This window comes from Notolepis coatsorum (genome assembly GCF_963971535.1).
Source record: "Notolepis coatsorum genome assembly, chromosome: 6".
Lineage (NCBI taxonomy): Eukaryota > Metazoa > Chordata > Actinopteri > Aulopiformes > Paralepididae > Notolepis > Notolepis coatsorum.
The window spans coordinates 158,440,690-158,462,599 of NC_140170.1; the positions used below are offsets into that span (position 1 = coordinate 158,440,690).

The 21,910-nt window shown below is 42.6% G+C and overlaps 1 protein-coding gene across 2 annotated transcripts in view; it reads left to right on the plus strand.

Moving 5' to 3' along the window:
* LOC311229990 (interferon-induced GTP-binding protein Mx-like) overlaps positions 1-21,910 on the plus strand; it is a 103,174-nt gene that overhangs the window by 45,465 nt on the left and 35,799 nt on the right. For both annotated transcript variants that reach the window (XM_084316115.1, XM_084316114.1), the window contains exon 8: positions 9,251-9,329. In XM_084316115.1, coding sequence (XP_084172241.1) covers positions 9,251-9,329 — 79 coding nt within the window. The remainder of the gene's footprint in view (positions 1-9,250; positions 9,330-21,910) is intronic.

Sequence of the window (21,910 nt, forward strand, 5' to 3'; positions counted from 1 at the left end):
TTGTTTTGTGCATGTTCAAATCAAGATATAGTAGGCATGTACAGGCCACTACATTTAGTTACATGGATGTGTGTGTGTGTGTGTGTGTAGATGCCTCACCCCATGCCATTTGATGTGTGTGTGTATGTGTGTGTGTGTGTGTGCAGTGTGTGTACACACACACACACACAAGATCAAAAGACATGCATCCTCTCCAACACCTTTGAACTTCGCAGTACATGGTGAGGCCTCTATATGCAAATTCCATTGATTACAGCACACACATACACAATGGCATGGACACATGGCGAGGCCTATATTTAAATGCATGGTTGTGTAGCATATGTAAAATTCCATTGATTACAACACACACACATGTACATGCTTTGATGGCCGCTGATTTATTTTGTGTTCACACAGCAGAACACTCCGAAACCGAATCCGGGGCCAATACACCAACATGCTTGGGTATGTACTAACTACATTTATGTATGTGTAAATGTATTACTATTGTGTTTTGTGAGACTTACTTACTGAATGAATTTAATCCAATTCAGATTCTGGCGCAGACCCTGCAGATAGTGACGCTGAGACTGGCAACGACATAGGATCACATTCTACTCCTGCAGGTAATTGTACATGGTGGTGACTGGCTGCTGCTAGAGCCTGGGCCTGGTGGTAGCTGGCTGCTGCTAGAGCCTGGGCCTGGTGGTGACTGGCTGCTGCTAGAGCCTGGGCCTGGTGGTGACTGGCTGCTGCAGGGCCTGGGCCTGGTGGTGACTGGCTGCTGCAGGGCCTGGGCCTGGTGGTGACTGGCTGCTGCAGGGCCTGGTCTGGTGGTGATGGTGGTAAATACAATGACAATGCGTTGCCCTAGTGTAATGTATTACATCATGTGATTCTAGAACTGGATGCTAGTCTGGACATGCCGGAACCTGTTGCAGGGCGGAAACGCACATCTAAGAGCGGTAAGTTGGCCTCACTCTGCACACCACTTCCAGCTCTGACCTCTGACCCCCACACCACGTCCAGCTCTGACATCTGAACCCCACACACACTCACTCATTCACTCACACAGTTTGTAACTACGTGGCATATGAATGTCTACAGTAGGGGTGTTATAGTATATTTGTATAATTGACAGGTCGTGGAGGAGCGAAGAGCAGGGCTGCGATCCGTCAGGAAGAGGAGAATGCCTGGTCTCGTGAGGGCTGGGTGCCTCAAAGGATCCCCTTCACAGCCCAACCGGGGTTGCTCCAGGACGCCAAGGCACTCAGATCTTACCGGCCTGCGAAATGGATGGATCTGTTCCTGACAGATGCTTTTCTGAACTCTATTGTTGCCCAGTCCAACCTCTACGCTGAGCAGTCCATTGCCCGGCTGGACCCCACGCTAACCAGTAGCAGGGCACTGCTTTGGAAGCCCCTCACATTGAAGGAGCTGAAGAAGTTCCTCGGACTCAATTTCCTTAGCAGTGTCCTGCGGAAGCCTCGCGTGGACCAGATGTGGACCACTGACGACATGATGTACACACCGTACTACTCTGATACCATGCCACGCAACAGGTTCCAATTGATCTGGCGATTCCTCCACTTTGCGGACAATACTTCCCTGGAGGTTAGAGACAAATTGTGCAAAGTACGCCCTGTAGTCGACCATGTAAACACGAGGTGCAAGGAGCTGTACCAGCCTGAACGCGAGCTCGCCATTGACGAGGGGGTGATGGCATGGCGAGGCCGCCTGACCTTCCGGGTCTACAACCCCAACAAGCCCACCCGCTATGGCATCAAGTCCTACTTCCTGTGCGAATCACGCACAGGATATTGCTTTTCATTTAAGCCATATTGTCGGGAAGGCTCGATCCTGGGGGACACGGTCGTCGGTCTGCTTGGACGTCTGTCTGGGGCCGGCTATACGCTCTACATGGACAACTTCTACAACTCGGTACGTATGTCAGCCAGGCTCCGACAGTTGAGGACCGACGTCTGTGGTACCCTCAGGAAGCACCGGGGCGAGCCAGCCATCATCAAGAACATTACCAAACGTGACATCGGTGTGGGGGAGCGCATTGCGGTCAACAACAAGGAGGTCCTGATCGTGGCATGGCGCGATAAGAGAATCGTGAAGACCATCAGCAGCTTCCACGAGGACACTATGGAAAAGGCGATGGTGTGGAAGAAGCAGAAGAAGGGCAAAGCGCTGAGGGTGGAGATGCTCAAGCCAACATCAATCCTGGAGTACAATAAATTCATGAACGGCGTCGATCAGCTGGATCAAAATATATCGTACTATCCGGTTACACGTAAGACTGGAAAGTGGACCAAAAAGTTTGTGATGTATCTGATCCAAATATGTATCTTCAACGCGTTTGTCTTGTACAAAAAAAAGCACCCACAAGGGCATTACTCCAACCTCTTCCGGTTCACCAGGGCTGTGGCGCGGACCTACACAGACGGTAAGGAGAAGAAGATTCCTGGGGTGACAGCGGAGATGGAGGCGGAGGCGGAGGCAGGGGAGGAGGCAGGGGAGGAGGCAGGGGGTGGGGATGAGGAGGAGGCAGGGGCTGAGCAGGTGGGGCGTGTCGACCCTAGGGCCCCACTGGGGGACCCGCAGAGCAGATTAGTGGGTGGCTTTGTGAAGCATGTAATGGTTGCATACAAAGCCACCCCGAAGAGAAAGCTACCGTGTAGGAAATGTCGTGTCTGCAGTAGGCGTGGCATCAGGAGTGAGACCAGATATTTTTGCACATCGTGCAAAGTCCCCCTGCATCGTGACAAATGCTTCGCTCTGTACCACACAAAGAGGGATTTCTCTAAATAGTTTCTTTATTAGTTGTCATACAGAAGTACAGACTACTTCTAAATAATCCGGCACACAGAAGTACAGATTACTTCTAAATAATCCATCATTGTGTGATACAGACAGAACCATGTGTACCGGTACATAGTATAGCTAGCTGAGTGTAGTATAGTATAGTGTAGTATAGTATAGTATAGTATATTGTAGTATAGTATAGTATAGTATAGTGTATGGGTAGTTGCACTGTTTTCTGTACAAGACAAATGCGTTGAACACATGTATTTGGGCCACGGTTGTCGATATTGCATAGGCATGTTTGGACCACTTGCAGATGAGACGTTATGTTAGCGATCTAGCTGTATCGACTCCATTCATAATTTGCATTGTGTGTGTATATAGTTTTTTTTTATTTATCTTTTTCCCCCCTCATTTTTACCGTTTGCACAGAACCAATGGTTGCTGACAGTCACCCAGTTTAAAAAAGTATATACTGTAGGTAACATACCACACTTTTCTAATGCAGTCCATTGGCCTATTATTTATATACTTTGGAAGCATGTATTGGATATTTTTTGGTCCACAGATCATCTGGCGCTTCATCCATTTATCAATGGACAATGCAGTCATCGATGCGAGAGACCAAGTAAGATATGCCCTGTAGTTCATGTGACGTGAATGTTACCAGCAAACTTCTAAATGCACTGAAACAATGGTTGGTTATCCTCCAGTGTTCACTTTTTATAAGGTATTGTCTTTGTAAATTACCATAATCCTATACTGTGAATGTTACCAACAAACTCCTAAATGCACTGACACAATGGTTGGTTATCATCAGCCAGTGTTCACTTTTTATAAGGTATTGTCTTGGTAAATTACCATAATCCTATACTGTGAATGTTACCAACAAACTCCTAAATGCACTGAAACAATGGTTGGTTATCATCACAGTGTTCACTTTTTATAAGGTATTGTCTTGGTAAATTACCATAATCCTATACTGTGAATGTTACCAACAAACTCCTAAATGCACTGAAACAATGGTTGGTTATCATCACAGTGTTCACTTTTTATAAGGTATTGTCTTGGTAAATTACCATAATCCTATACTGTGAATGTTACCAACAAACTCCTAAATGCACTGAAACAATGGTTGGTTATCATCACAGTGTTCACTTTTTATAAGGTATTGTCTTGGTAAATTACCATAATCCTATACTGTGAATGTTACCAACAAACTCCTAAATGCACTGAAACAATGGTTGATTATCCTCCAGTGTTCACTTTTTATAAGGTATTGTCTTGGTAAATTACCATAATCCTATACTGTGAATGTTACCAACAAACTCCTAAATGCACTGAAACAATGGTTGATTATCCTCCAGTGTTCACTTTTTATAAGGTATTGTCTTGGTAAATTACCATAATCCTATACTGTGAATGTTACCAACAAACTCCTAAATGCACTGAAACAATGGTTGGTTATCCTCCAGTGTTCACTTTTTATAAGGTATTGTCTTTGTAAATTACCATAATCCTATACTGTGAATGTTACCAACAAACTCCTAAATGCACTGACACAATGGTTGGTTATCATCAGCCAGTGTTCACTTTTTATAAGGTATTGTCTTGGTAAATTACCATAATCCTATACTGTGAATGTTACCAACAAACTCCTAAATGCACTGAAACAATGGTTGATTATCCTCCAGTGTTCACTTTTTATAAGGTATTGTATTGGTAAATTACCATAATCCTATACTGTGAATGTTACCAACAAACTCCTAAATGCACTGAAACAATGGTTGATTATCCTCCAGTGTTCACTTTTTATAAGGTATTGTCTTGGTAAATTACCATAATCCTATACTGTGAATGTTACCAACAAACTCCTAAATGCACTGAAACAATGGTTGATTATCCTCCAGTGTTCACTTTTTATAAGGTATTGTCTTGGTAAATTACCATAATCCTATACTGTGAATGTTACCAACAAACTCCTAAATGCACTGAAACAATGGTTGGTTATCATCACAGTGTTCACTTTTTATAAGGTATTGTCTTGGTAAATTACCATAATCCTATACTGTGAATGTTACCAACAAACTCCTAAATGCACTGAAACAATGGTTGATTATCCTCCAGTGTTCACTTTTTATAAGGTATTGTATTGGTAAATTACCATAATCCTATACTGTGAATGTTACCAACAAACTCCTAAATGCACTGAAACAATGGTTGATTATCCTCCAGTGTTCACTTTTTATAAGGTATTGTCTTGGTAAATTACCATAATCCTATACTGTGAATGTTACCAGCATATAATGCACAGCAACAATGGTTGGTACTGATGACTTGTCACCCAGTTTATTGAACATATTTTACAATAAAAATGTTCATGGCATCAAAGTTTCAAGTTTTTTGCATTGTAAAGTATTCTGTATTTTATAATAATGTTGTCTGGACCTACACCAGTAGTTATAAAACTTACTTGTTCATTAGCGCCAGGCATATCAATCAAATGACCAACAAAGTAATCAATCAATCAAACAAATCAATCTATGAATCAAACTATCAACAAAACAATCAAACATTCTATCAAGCAAATGACCAACAAAGTAATCAATCAAACAAATCAATCTATGAATCAAACTATCAACAAAACAATCAAACATTCTATCAATCAAATGACCAACAAAGTAATCAATCAATCAAACCAATCAATCTATGAATCAAACTATCAACAAAACAATAAAACATTCTATCAAGCAAATTACCAACAAAACAATCAAACATTCTATCAATCAAATGACCAACAAAGTAATCAATCAATCAAACAAATCAATCTATGAATCAAACTATCAACAAAACAATCAAACATTCTATCAATCAAATGACCAACAAAGTAATCAATCAATCAAACCAATCAATCTATGAATCAAACTATCAACAAAACAATCAAACATTCTATCAATCAAATGACCAACAAAGTAATCAATCAATCAAACCAATCAATCTATGAATCAAACTATCAACAAAACAATCAAACATTCTATCAAGCAAACTATCAACAAAACAATCAAACATTCTATCAATCAAATGACCAACAAAGTAATCAATCAATCAAACAAATCAATCTATGAATCAAACTATCAACAAAACAATCAAACATTCTATCAATCAAATGACCAACAAAGTAATCAATCAATCAAACCAATCAATCTATGAATCAAACTATCAACAAAACAATCAAACATTCTATCAAGCAAATTACCAACAAAGTAATCAATCAATCAAACAAATCAATCTATGAATCAAACTATCAACAAAACAATCAAACATTCTATCAAGCAAACTATCAACAAAACAATCAAACATTCTATCAATCAAATGACCAACAAAGTAATCAATCAATCAAACAAATCAATCTATGAATCAAACTATCAACAAAACAATCAAACATTCTATCAATCAAATGACCAACAAAGTAATCAATCAATCAAACAAATCAATCTATGAATCAAACTATCAACAAAACAATCAAACATTCTATCAATCAAATGACCAACAAAGTAATCAATCAATCAAACAAATCAATCTATGAATCAAACTATCAACAAAACAATAAAACATTCTATCAATCAAACCAATAAAACAATCTGTCAAACAATCAATCAATCAAACCATCCATCCATCCATCCCAGTCTAAATTGCTTTATAACACGTTCAGTACCTATTATCACCCCGCCGGCACACCTTTCATAAAAGTGCCTGTAACTTCTGTTCTAAATAATTTACCTCCACTTTTATCTTTTGTTGACGTTTTTTAACTTGTAATTGTGAACGAACGAAGACATGCAGAAACAAACGGTTTTTTGCATTGTGTACATCAACTTGTCGTCTTCAAATGAGCCCAACCATTTCCCCATAGTTATAATATAAAATATAGAAATAGCTCCGCTAAGATCATGAGATATGCTAGAATCGTCCAGGAATCCTGGCAACCCACAGTCATTTTCCGGATTTTTGGCCGGCACCCAAAGTGTTAATAAGGAGGCAGATTATGCAAAACATAAAGTGGATGAGGAGGATGGAGAGTACGAGTGTGATGAGGATGGAGATTGGAGAGATAGACTTTGACGATCTCTTTGATGATGATGATGATGATGATGTTGATGATTAGTAGTCTAGGTTTTAATGTTGTGCCAACAGAGAAGATGTACTGTAATAGTACTTTGTTTGAACCTTAACAAAACATATTTCACTGGATTTCAAATTGTATAGGAAAATGTGTTAATTTGTAGGACGAATTAGTCTTTTCACATTAGTCTTCCTCCACTTTTGGCCTTGTTTACACAAAATCTACACTATTTAGGGCATAACAGCATGATACAATCTTTATTAACATTGTATTTCCAATATTAACCTCAAATTGATCTCATCTGATGAACTACATTTGAGTAAAGTGGGAAAATAGAGATGTGATCTAAACATTTTCAGCTTTTTTTTTCTCATGTTGACACAGTTTCCGTTTGATGAAACTACCTGTTGTATAAGGTCATTTATAGGCCTGATATTCTATATTCTATATTCATATTTCAAATTGCATGTGTCCGGATGGCAAAATTCAGTACTGTATCTACAAAATCCCATGTAAATCATCTGCCCTTTATTCATTTGCTTAGATTTTTTTGTACACTTTATCTCAAGAAGGTGCCGAAGGAGCTCAATGGCTCATAAACCTTTCATGTCTGGTCAGTGTTAGCATGGTGTTATTCACCGTCAAAGATGGAACAAATTATTATAATAATTTTTTGTATTCTCCTTTTGGTTCATTACAATTTATTCAAACATAGTAACAGACACAATATTTCTGACACTGGGAATAAATTCCCTGAGGTCCATAGATGTCCCTAGATACTAAGAACATACAAATGGACCTTGTAGAAGTGGAGCAATCTTCCATTTACTTGGGTATTTATTTTTAGGCACATTTTCAGAAAATATGGCTAGGGCTTAAGAGTTTAAGCAGTTTGCGTCAGTGTAGATAATGGCGAACATCGGTTGGTACTGTACCTCAGGCGAGATATTTTCTGAATGCAATCTAGTGAAGCACGGCCTGAATTTGAAAACATCCTGTGAGATACTTGTGCCCTAATGATAAAGATCAATGAAGAAACCCAATCCCATTGCCATAAGATATTCCTTTATTGATCCCCTTGGGGAAATTCAGGTGTCATAGCAGCATGGGGGAGGGGGTAGGGGAGGTACAGGTATGGGCAGGGTAATAGTAGAAGACATAAATATAGGACAAAAGAAAGACTAACATGCCTATAAGTACTGATATGGAACTATACATTATCGATGTATTACGTGTGTTGTGAGGACTGCACCTGAGCAGGTGCCTCAGCCTGTTAGCTCGCCCCTGAGGTCGCGTGGCGCTGTTACTCAGGTTGTCCTAGACGCTTGCGCCCCACAGCTGATTCAACTCTACAATCGGTGTCTGCTGTCGCTTCGCCGGTAATCAATGGGACTATACACTTCTGATCCAGCCCTGTGGACTATGCAAGTTCGTTCTGTTGGAACATAGGTTTGTTGCATCTTAAGTATTTCTCTTAACTATTTTGTCTCTCCTAGTTCTCGTGGATACATTCATATTCTGTGTACTTAACCCTCGTTGTTGGTGCGCGTGTTATCTGCTTGTTGTAAATCCTAACCTCGTTCTTCTCTCCCCTTTAGCGTGGGTAGATGATTTACTGGTTAACTAATATCGTGTCTCTTTTTCTCTCCTGTCTAGTTTGGAGGCTGCAGTCTCTCACGCTCGTTGCGTTCATCGCCTTGTTTATTTCCTGTGTTTCTTTCTCCCCCACCTATTCCCTCGCGTTATACCCTCGGAAATCCCGATATTGTTTTGCCCTGGCGTTGCTGAAGCAACCTTGATTCCACTACATATTTTCAACACGGTAAGACTTCATTCACATATTAAATACACACACATAATCTGCTACACCACACATTTCGGGTAAACACACACTTCATTCACTCAGGCCCCGACCTGCTTACACCACACTTCCACCGTCGCTGTTGTAGTGCTCTGTTTTCTGTACCTGTATATTTCTATTGTAATAGAACCGGTTGCATTTCTCTTATTCACGGGTCCCGTTCCTCTGTTCCCATAACAACGTGGCCCATAACGCCCCTCCCCAAACAGCATTTCCAACGTCAACAGACCACGCCGCTTTGACGTGATGCTACATGGCCCCTAATGGCCATAATTGTAATTTACCATACCGGTATTTAATGAATTACAGCTCAGTTACACCATTCCTGTCTCCCTAGAATCCCAGTAATTTATGGTACATACCTGTTGCCATGGTTGTGACATTGTGGTTAGTAACTTAGTAATTTAGTAAGGTGTGATGTAATATTGTATATGTGCTCAGTGTCGTGGTATTTATCCAATCTTGCTACACAGCACGCTGTATGATGAAGGCCGGGCCACCATTCCCAAACTAGCTGAGAAACTAACCCTGGAGTTGGTGCATCACATTGTGGTGAGTTGATCATTTCCATTTCATTAGACTCAAATGTTGAAATGTATGAACTAATAAGTCTTAAACTTAAAGATGCTATAATTCTCTCATTACTGTAACTTATCACTGGAATTACTTGGTAATGACACATTATAATTCTGTAAAGAAAAATATGTTATTATTTTTGTTACTAAAATCTTGAAGTACCGGTAGTGGCGCTTCACAGGGACTTGGTTAGACTTGGAAATGCAGAACTTGTGAAATATCCACACTACTAATGTCTGGAGGGGAGCTGCTCCATTGTCTGATGTACAGATAAATAGTCTACAACCACATACATGTAGTCAGTGTCCTTATAGTGTAACTTACTCTGTCGGTAGCATACAGTAGACTACCTACTCACGTTTGGGTTACATTCCAATATGTGAAGAGATTTTACAGAAATAAAGTAATGCCACTTGAAATAGTCTACGAACAGGTCGAAAAGTACCTTGCGGGAAAAAAAGCGAATCTACTAATTCCAATCTGGCTTCAGAACATCCCACTCCACTGACACATGCCTTCTCTATTTGAATGACCACATCAAACAAGAGGTGGGCGCGGGCAAATACTGCGGCATGGTCATGCTGGACATCCAAAAGGCTTTCGACACTGTCAATCACTCCATTCTGATTGACAAGCTAAAAGCAATTGGTAGTTCATCAGTGAGCTGGATGCAATCCTACCTGGAGGGGAGAGAACAGATGGTGGAGGTAAACAGTACACTACCCCCCTCCCCCCCCCCCCCCCCCCCCCCTCTCAGCGGTGTTCCACAAGGAAGCATACTAGGACTGTTACTATCACCTGGCTCGCTGATAACAAACTATCACTAGACCTGGGTAAAACAGAGTCCATTCTCTTTGGTTCAAATAACAAACTCAGCAAGGCCAACGGCTTCTCTGTTACAGTGGGTGTCTGGGTGACAATATTGTCACAAGGAAAGATGAAATTACATACCTGGGCCCTCATTTATCAACGTTGCGTACGCACAGATATGTGCGTAACCCGTGCGTACGATCATTTCTAAGCAAAGTGTGGGACTTATCAATTTGAACGTGTGCTTGACTTTGTGCGTATATCTACGCACAGCTCCGGCCGTGCGTACCTGGCGCCCGGTGGTAGAATATGAAGCCTGCATGTCTGCAACGCGGAAATAAGCTTCTGTGCATTAGTTTCAACACTGGCGTGTTCAACTTCTGTATGACCCGTAATTCATTATAGTTCATTGTAAAATAGCAACAGTAGTGTAATTATAACGGGCTCACTCGCGAACAAGAGGTTGGCCTGCTTGTTTGGCACGGGGGGCAGACGCAGAACACCCACCTCCAAACGCGATTAAATATTGTTTCAAATAAAAAGCGAAATACTATTATTTTGTGTGTCATGTTTCCAAATAAGATTGGCCACAACGAAATGCTTTCTACTTCAATTTGTTGGTTAGAATAGATTACCTCCGTTGAAACTTCACTGAGACTAAAAGACAGTATTTATTTAAATTTTTTCGTGAGCTCCCGCACAGACGTGATAATAATAATAATAACAATAATAATAATAGCTTCATTTTATATAGCGCCTTTATATAGACCCAAGGTCGCTTTACATAGGGGGGGGGGGAATAACAAAGTAACAAACATAGTGGACAGACCAGGGTTTCCGTTGTCCGGTAATTACCGGTTTTTGACCGGCAAAATCTGTTGAAGTCCGACATATTTAATCTCTCCGGTCATAATGTCCGGTGAAAATAATTCGCTCTAAGCACAATTTGATTATTTGAATTGTATTAAAATAGGCTAAAATTAACTGGCTCTGCGGCTCTGCAGCTGCATGCTCTCGCAAAACCAGCACCAAGTCGTTGGGAGGTGGAGATAGTCATCACGCAAACCCACGATAATGTTGCCGTCTCTCTCTGCCAAATTTATCAGTTCTTCTCTTGATATAATTAATACAAATGTCCAATATAACGGAATTCGTTAGCTCATAAAAATGTGATTATAACAGACTGCTGTTTATTAATGTCGGGCAGACTGCCCACCGACACCTCAAGTCGGCAGCAGCACGGAGTCTCGAGGGATTTATTTTATTTGGAATATATTAATGACTGTATATATACGCAAAAGTAGCCTAGTTTTAAGTTAAAATATTATAAATCTACATGCCTTGAGGATGTCATTCTTTATATAGCCTGCCTATCAATTGTTTTTAAGCTCAATTAACTCTGACCGGAATTGATCCCATTTGTCCGGTAGATTGAAATCTACCGGACACTGAGACCGGCAACAATTTTTTCTAACGGAAACCCTGGGACAGACACAACATATAAATATGATGATGGAATTCATTCAAGTCATCTCCACCTCCATCGTGATATTGGAGATGGATCGAGCAATAGACTGTTACTGTAGCTGTCAAAGCTCCATCACAAATGCAGTTATGTGAATAGAAAGGGATTCCACTCAGTCAATGTTGCGATGCGCATTTGCCTGATACATGTCATTGCTGCCGGGAGGAAAGGCATGCTGCATGTTTTCAATTAATTAAATAAAACTGATACTTTTTGCAAGGGTTTACTGACTGTCATACAAATAATCAACCAACTACATACTGTAACTTTTCAGTGCACATTCTAATTTACATTGTGACAACAGCCTTGTGAGCTCCGGCAGACCCGCACACAGACATGATGGAATTCAAGTTCAAGTTTGTATTGATCACATATAGGCAGGCTACACATGGCGTAGGCTACATCATACATAGCAGTGAGATTCATTGTTCTTGTATATGCTCTCGTATTATTGTTTATATAGGCTACCCAATACCTACATCAAAATAGATTGTATGCCTCTACAAATCATATGCAGCAGGTAGAAAATTTACAGAAAATCCGTCGCGATTTGGAATAAAATTGAGAACTCCCTGGGTATTAATCGAACGAAACGGAAAAAGGCAGTCATATTCCAGCACGGTCTTTATTAGTTAATATGGTCTTTAAGTTAATAGATATCATATCCGACATCACCATGTACATGTCTGTCAGCCTGTCACGTATTTCTCCCATAACACACTTTGCTCGGCTTAGTCCATTTTTCCACATTTCATGGGGGTGTTTCATGACCGTATATGGTTAATTACGGGCGGTGCTATATGCAAATACTTAAAATCGTGCACGAGCGTGGAGCGTAGAACTTAATGGTATTTATCAACACGGAGGAGCGTAGGACCTGTGTACGTACGGTTGATAAATCCCAATATTTCTGTGCGTACACACGTTCTAAATTCTGTGCTTAACACAATGGGGGCCATTCGGGCCCGTCTAATATAATGGTAGAGGGCCAGCAAAAATGTAAACAGACTTGGGGCTGTTTGTAGAGCTAAATATATACTTTATAGTATTGCTATCTGTCCATTCTCATTGTCAATTGAGACCATAAACCGTCCCTTCAAAATGGCTTAAAGAAAAAGAAAATTCATCAATACGTTCTCATTTTATAGCGCCGTGAATATACGCGTTATACCGAATTTGGTCTAGTATATTTCCTGGAAGGCGAGATACAGGGCTAATAGCTACTACCGTTATATCCAATGGCATTGCCGTTATACATATGCTACAGTTAAAACTCGAACTGCATATGATCGATACGATCCTCAGGCATGTATTGCATGAAAGGGGGGGGGGGGGGGGCGGGGGATGTCGTTTCGGGTTATTGATTGCCAATAGCCGTGTTCGTCTAACTAGCCACATCGCCCGATCGCCTGTTTGAGTATCAAAACGGGGCCCGATTGGGCTGTAGTTTACGTGAAAAGGATCTTACCTGTGGCCGGTTGGATCCCCCAAAGCATTTCCCCATTATCGATCGCCATCTGGTAGATCGATGTGTCCATTGGCTGATGATAAATCCTCTTATTGCACACTGAAATATGCGATCCAAAACGTGTTCCAAGGTACAGGATATAGGGATCGCTTCAGGGGAGTAGAAAACTACATTAGAGATCCAAAAATAAGAAGACAACCTCTGCCACAGGGAACACTCTATTATCGCGATAGCGCCCCTAAGAGGATCTGGCCGGTTTGCACTTTAGCGAACTCAAAGAGTAGGGTACATCTGCAGTGCCGCTCGGCGACCTTGAATAGGTTATTAAAATGGAATAAACGCCAAAACAACTTGCCACGGATATGTCCGTCCTTCTGTCCACTAAGCATGGATTCGAAACACGGATAAATACGTGGTCGGGCGCCAATGTGTTAAGTACGAAAATAGAACACTTTCTAAGAATTGTTGATAAATGAGGGCCCTGGGCTCCATCCTAGAGGTAAATCTTTCCGGTGACAAAATGGCAACCAATGTAATAAAAAAAGTCAACCCAAGATTCTTGTACCGGATCTCCTCTCTGGTAAGCAAGAATACCCTGAAGACTCTAACAGGAGCACTCATTCAAGGGTACTACAACTATGCTTGCACCGCATGGTACCAAAGCACCTCAAAGGCACTAAAAACAAGACTACAAACATCACAAAACAAACTGGTCAGACTACTGCTTGACCTTACTCAGTGTTTCCCCTACCATTGCCTTGGCGGGGCATAATACAAAAAAATATATAATTTTAATTTAAATTATTTTAAAAAACAAATTGTTTTATTAAAGTTTGCTTTAATCACAGTAACCTTGGCAAGCTATCTAAATTATACATAAATAGTTTTTTATATAAATCAATCTTCACTAAGACATTAAAACGGTGGTGCAGCACGGTCTACGGAGACGCAGAAAAAAGCTACCAAATCCATTCCGAGACAACTCCGAGACTGACTAGCATCGCGCGTAAGTGTCAGGGCTAGATCCACAAAGAATGGATTGCACAGTGCTAATTGCACCCTTACTTACAATTCATTATGAATTGAAAATGGGGGACCCTGACGTAAACAAGACGAAAGTCTTTCTCTGGTCTGCATCCCCTTAACCCTTTAATCGCCAAGGACGAGTTAACACGTCATTCTCCGCCATGCGTAATCTGCCAATGACGCCGTAACACGTCATTGAGATCAATATTTCAAAAATCTGTGATGGCAATCATATTTCACCCGCGGAGACTTGATATCTCCTGTTGATCTCCTCTCAACTCTCCAACGGTTCAAGAGCGCCATCTGGTGGCGGATCGCCGGATCGCCCAAACAGCAAACCGGAAACAGAAAGTGGTGCTCATCCAAATTCGGTCCGGCCACTCGCTATAGCTCCCGGGGCTCCATCTCGACACACTGGATAATCAATCGCTCGCCCTAACTCAATAAACAACGTTATTTGGACGTATATAGTATTATACAACCTGGAAATGGTTCATCTAGATCAGGGGTAGGCAACCCTAGGCACGCGTGCCTGCATAGGCACGCGGGGGCATTTGCATAGGCACAGGGGGCAGCATTAAAAAAAAAAAAAAAAAAAAAAAAAATGTAAAATTATATATATATTTTTTTTTTTATAAATATTATAGTGAAATATTTTGCACTGTTGTCGCATTTATCTTGTTGAAATCCTCCCACAGGTTCTTTTTACTACCACATATTTAATTGAGACCCTTTATTTGTTTATTATTTCAATTTAGCTGGAAATTGCTACATCATTCAGTAACATTTGCAGAGCCTTATAACAAAAACATTATTACGGTCACCATTGTGACCAGTGGGATTAATCAACAAATTGTATTATTTATTTTTCTATTTCATTGAACATTGCACATGTTAAAAGCAATTTTCTTTACTCAAAATGTGAGTATTACCAAGTCAACTTGTGTTCTTAAAACAATGACAATAAACATCGTTTTATTAGGTTGAAATAATGTGGTTGTGTACTTATTTTTCTGTTAACTTATTATGGATTGAAAACTGAAAACCTTAATGCACAGTAACTGAACTCAATATTTTTAAGTTCTGGTAACTTATTATTATATATTTTTTTACAGTGTAGTCTTGCGATCAATCAAAACTTATTTACACGATATATCTCACATTCACCCTCCATTCACATCCTGGTGTTCTCCATTAGGCCTGTAGGTGGAGCTATGACAGCACACGTACAGTACACACACCAATGGTGTGTGATGTGTCCAAAAATGAATGGGCAAATGTGAGTGAAATGGTCGCACTGTATGCAGCTGTTTGTCTGCATTGCACCCCCCCCCCCCCCAACTCAGATTTAGGGTTGATACAACCATCATAATAATATTGTTAATAATAACAATAACAATAATGATGTAATAATGTAAAAAAAAATCATTAAAAAGACCTGATTATGAGAAAAGAAAATTACGATGCATGGAATATTGTTGAGGCACACTAGTTACAACTATATTTCAAACAGGCACTCCATGTCAAAAAGGTTGCTGACCCCTGATCTAGATCAACATCCCATAATAGGAAACTTTCTACTCCAAGCTGATCGCCCAACGGCCCGAGGAGACTGGGGTAAGTTTCAGCGTTTATTATTACCGTGTTCGATACAAACTGCTCTGATGATCATATCACCCACACTACATGAATCATCTAACGTTGGCCACGGAATTATAAACGACCCCCCCCCCCCATCCGGTCAACATCAGATGATGAGTAGTAACTTCTAGAAGCACGTACATTTGAAATTTTTTATCTGGCGCCGATCGCTATCAAACTGTATTTGATCATCAATATAATGCATTTATGGCTATAAATCACGTTCTGCAGAATGCTGCAGAAAACGATAAAACATATTTATACTTAAGACCATATTTTAGTATGAAAAAAGTAGAACGTTGCTACATCCTAAACAATAGATACTTGACGTTGAATGGGCCATAGTAATGTCAATTTAGCAATACAATTTAAAAAGTTATAGCCCTGCAAAGAAGGGGAACATCTCCATAGACTTTCAACAGTGGCAGATAGGGGTATATGATCAGAATAATCGCTGGCAGATAAAGGGTTAACCCATTCTCTGCCGGGCATTGTACCCATCCTAAACCATCCTCTGCCAGCTCTATTTGTCTATGGAGATGTTCACCTTCTTTGCAGGGCTATAACTTTTTAAATTGTATTGCTAAATTGACATTACTATGGCCCATTCAACATCAATTATCTATCGTTCAGGATGTAGGAACGTTTTACTTTTTCATTCACACAAAAATACGGTCTAGAGTATAAATATGTTTTTATCGTTTTCTGCAGTATTTCATAGAACGTGAGATATAGCCATAAATGCATATATTAGATCATCAAATGCAGTTTGATACCGATCGACGCCAGATAAAAAATTTCAACTGTACATGGTCCTAGACGTTATGACTCATCATGCGCAGGTGAACGGAGGGGGGGGGGGGGGTCGTTTATAATTCAATGACCAATGTGAAATGATTCATGTAGTATGGGTGATGTATTGATCAGAGCAGTTTGTATCGAAAATGAAAAACGCTGAAACTCACCCCAGTCTCCTCGTAGCGTTGGGTGATGAGAGTGGAGCAAAAATATCGCTATTATGGGATGTTGATCGATGTGATCCATTGCCGGGTTGTATATTAGTCAAGTTAGACCGCGCTCACAAGTTCTCACACTGGGTGCTGTAATCCCATAAAGTTCAGTATATCAAAAAGCAGGGTAGCCGGACTCACAGGTTCAATGTTTTTTAATGGCAGCCTGAATAAAAAGCAGACATATCCATAGCTAGCCATATCACTGAAGAAGGACATTGTCCGAAACATGTCTGCTTTTTATTCAGGCTGCCATTAAAAAACATTGAACCTGTGAGTGCTGGTCCGGCTACCCTGCTTTTTGATATACGGGTTGTATATTACTAATACACGTCCAAATAATGTTGATTATTGAGTTATGGCAAAGATCCATATCCACAGTGTCTGTATTGAGCCCCGGAACGATCACCGAGTGGCCGGATGAAAATAGGGGACGGACCAAGCACTTCCGGCCACTTCCAGTTTGGCAACTCGTCGATCGGCCACGAGGTGGCGGTATTGAAGCGTTGCAGAGTTGAGCGGAGTCCTACAGCACCAGCCAAGACTCCGTGGGTGAAATGTGAATACCATGACAAAAATATGAAATATTGATCTCAAAGACGCCTTCATTGGCAGATTACGCATGGCGGAGAATGACGTGTTAACACGTCATCGGCGGAGAATGGGTTAACAATTGTGTGTATTGAGCCGTACTGTATTGTACCCATTCTGCAATGTGTTAATAAAATTTTCATTCAATCAATCACCTTGTTAATATTTATTTACCTAATTTATGTGCAATCGTTTCATTTCAGCTCAGTGTAGAGAAATGCACCGATACTTGATTGATTGATTGTAGGGATGCACCGAATGGGAAATTATTGGCCGAAACCGATACCGAAAATAGGAAACAGTTGGCAGAAAGGCAAAAAAAATAATTTTTCTTATTTTTTTTGCTACCTGATTATGGCAAAAGACATGATTATGGCACAACTTAACTTAAATAATATTAATAATCACTATTATGGGCCCATAAAACATTTATTCAGCACTTTTGAATGCATACATTAATTCCAGACTGACTGCTGAAAGATTGTACAATTTAAACATTTTCTCTTTGCATACAACAAAATGTGCATTAAAGTCAAATGCATTTTATTTTCTCTGTAGGATAACTACAACAAAGTGCATTCAGAACAAAGCCAAGGTGCTTTAAAACTGCATAACGATCTGCATAAAGACACACACACAGGACTGTTGTATTTACTACATCTCCCATGACTCTTAGAGGGGGATGACGTAGCTTACGAGAGACGGGTCAAAGAGGAATGGAAGCGTTAGCTAGCTTAACGCTAACGTTAGTTCAAAAGGTTTTAACAGCGACGGGCATATAGTAATGGCGAGGATATAAAGCATGTTAAAGACGCATTTATTGGATGCGTTGCTCGCAGAGTTTATAGAAACAGCGCGACTCCCAAGAGGAGTTAGTTATCACAGGCTGCAGAACGCAGGAAGAGCCAAGCTGCTCACGTTACACGTTGCACGTTTTGATTACGTCATCACAACAACACTTTAGGTTACGAACGTTACGTAACCCTGTTCTTTGACATTCGGTGATATATTTTCGGTGCTAAAACCCTTTCGGCCGAAAGAGCCTTTTTAACCATTTTCGGCAGAACATTTTCGGTGCATCCCTAATTGATTGATTTTATTGTGGATTAGAGACATCATCCAAGGGATAAAAACGTTAGGTTATGACTATAACCAAGTTCTGTTAGTTAGGGGCGATGCTTGGCATCGCCTTCTGCACTATCTCGCGTACGTGCACGCGTACTGAATAAACCACAAATGTACCTCTAATACCAGTATTAGTCTGACCACACCCCTCATCAGCTTACCTTCATAAGCAGGTGTGTGGTCACCTGCTCTCCTCCTTCCCAAGCTTTCACCACAAGGTGAGGACAAGGGCTGCAGCGGCGTCCGATGCCAAGCATCGCCCCTAACTAACAGAACTTGGTTATAGTCATAACCTAACGTTCTGTATCGTTAGTGGCTTAGCTTGGCATCGCCTTCTGCACAAGGGAGGCCAAGCGGAGCCACTTGGCTGACAAATACACCCCGCTGACAGCCCCCCAAAACCATCAGAACAGGGAGGGCCGAGCCCCCCCGACCCCCCCTAATGGAGGGTAGCCCCCCTATTAGGGACGTCACGGGAGGGCGACGGACCCGACCGTGCGAAGAGGCACTCAAGCAACTCAACGCACAGGGTGAGCAGACCGTGGCTTGACCCACGACTACACACACGCACAACCCGCATGCCACCCGGGAACGAACGGAGGAACAACCTCGTTACTGCCCCCAGAATCACGGGGTCAAGGGCAAACCCAACCCCGTGGCAAGGCCGTAGCAGCGGAGCACGAAGGAAGACCCAGACCCACCAAAAGGACTGGACTCCCTGGAATGGGGGCCCGGAGAAGTCCATGATGCCAGCATCAAGACCCCACCAGGTGGGCACGTAGTGCCCCGCCCCCCACATCGCCAGCGTATTCGGACAAAGGCCCCTCAGTTACTGCACCTGGTATTCCCAGGCCGAACCAACCAGGCCAGTAAGCCGAGCGGGCCCCGTCCCCCCAATAGTACACCGCCTGGCACACTGACCCTGCAGAATAGGCAGTCAGCATGGCCGTAAGCACACAAAAAAGGTTAACCAACGGAAGCAGGCAGCGCACCGGGGAAAAACCAGGCAACAGGCTGTTAACCCTAGCCTGGAGACTGCGGACGAGACAGGCGCCAGAGGGGACAGCTGAACACAGCCGCCCCGGCGGAAGGAGCGTAAGCTGGCGGTGTTGCATGACCAAGCCTCCATTTAACAACCCCCACCCAGAGGGGTCGAGGCAGAGAAGGCTGACACGATTGGCAGACGTCATGAACGTGCAGGGGCACCCTCAACCGGTGAACCCGGGAGTTGACACTGCTCCAACACACCAGGGAATCAACCACCTCGGTGTTACCCAATGCGGTGGTTGTTCCTATAACCCCTCAAGAAAAAACTCCAAAACACACCTGCGGGTATACACCGGCTATACCGCAGTACAAGTGTTTCAGTTTCCAAAAAGGGTTAACCCAGGCCTACGGGTCGCAAACATCACTTCGGACCGGGCCTGGCGGTACGGGAAGCACAGGGTCACCAGAGGAGGTCAAAAAACCACCCCCACAGGCCCCTCTTCGCCATGCGTGAGAGAGGAGCGAAAAACAATGGAGAACCAGCCCCTAAGCACACCGTACCTGGTATTCCCCGGCGGTCTCCCAACCAAGTACTAACCAGGACCAACCTGTGTAGCGGCCGAGATCCGACGAGATCGAGCGCGTACAGAATGGCATGGCTGTAAGCCATGACGACAGTGCTGAGTAAAAACATACCCAACCAGGGTCTCCATAGCGCTTAACCCTGTGACACCCAGACCGACCTGGCATTTTTCCCCTTGAAAAAAGCCCAAGTCCCTCAGGGTACCAGAACAGCAGATCTGCATCCCCGGCGGACAACGGGTTCAACTGATCTGGACCAGCGTGACCAGAACCAGTCCCGTGCCCTAACCACGCCGACATGCCTACTCCAGGAGAAGGGCAGATATGCGTGTTGATCTTAACATGAAAAGAAGGCGCCACCCAGACGTCGGGACGAACCGCGCCTGGTGGCCCACCCCAAGGGCGTGAGACCCACTACATATGTTCAGATCCATCCCGTCATCATCCCCCAGACATGAACGAGGATCCGTCGACAACCCACCCAGGTCATGGGATGTGGTCGCCGGAAGAGGAAAAACCCCCATCTCAGTTGCTTTATAAAAACGCTGTTTCAACCACAAGCAACTAAGGCGTGCCAGTCAATCGCCTGTTTACAGCGAGCTAGCACTATACGTGCGTCGGGACACACCCCCATCAATGAACAGGCTATTTAGACCTGTCATTGAATCCCCAAGGCGCCCAGGGGAACGACAAGAGGGGTGTGACACTCCCTAACTCCAACACTTCTGGAATAGAAAGAAGGAAGCATCAACAGTATGTATCCCAGTCTACACAGCCGGGGTAAAAAATGTTCACATTTTTACATCCCACCACCCTCCCATAGGAAAGAGACGGGGATCCCCAGAGAGACTTCCCACGCGAGCTGTACAGATTGAAAAGAATATATTGCACCTTGAGCCATGTAAAAAACTGGTTTTAGGGCCTCCGGGGAAGAGGCACCGAACCCATACACACTCAATAAACGAATTGAATCGAATATACATACAATAGAAAAGGACCCTTCTAGAGGGTCCACTCACTTTGACAATCTGAGGAGGAAGGCTCTGTACTCTGATGGAGGCTTCCTCACATGGATCACATGGAAGAAGGAGTCCGAACTCACAGAAGGCCTGAGTAGGCGCTTGGTGAGGAGGAGCCCTGACCACCCCCCCTGAAAACAGATCCATCACATGGACCTGAACAGCACACGGAAGTCCTACCAACAGAGACGCGCACGGTGACGTACTCTATGGCGGGGGAATTCCTGCGGTGCACACGCCCAATATACCAGGCCGTGGGACCAGGAACTCCCTCCCCCCCCCCCCCCCCCCCCCCCCCCGTAACGTGCCGAACCGCCACGTGACGGGAACCTTGAAGGACAGGGGGTGTACCCCTGACGGGAACCTTGAAGGACAGGGGGTGTACCCCTGACCGACAGAACAATGGGGAGAGGAAAGGTTACCAGTTCACCCCTTTACGACCCCACACCCATGATACGACGTAACGACAAAAAGAGAATATGACACAGTCATAGTCAGCTCTATGAAGCGTTTCACAGCTCCACACAGCGCACGAGCTAACCTGCTATCTGATTTTTACTAAGGAAAAACACAGAATAGAGAGGGCTCTAAGAACCCCGGTCCAACATACACATGTGCTTCTGTGGCCAGTACAACCCAGTTGTAGGTCACATGACACACACAACCCATCATCATCACAATGAGAGAATACATCATTCTTGATTAGTATCGACCACAGGCCTTGCCAAGCACACATGACAGCAACCAAACCAATTTCCCTTTAGGAAACAAGT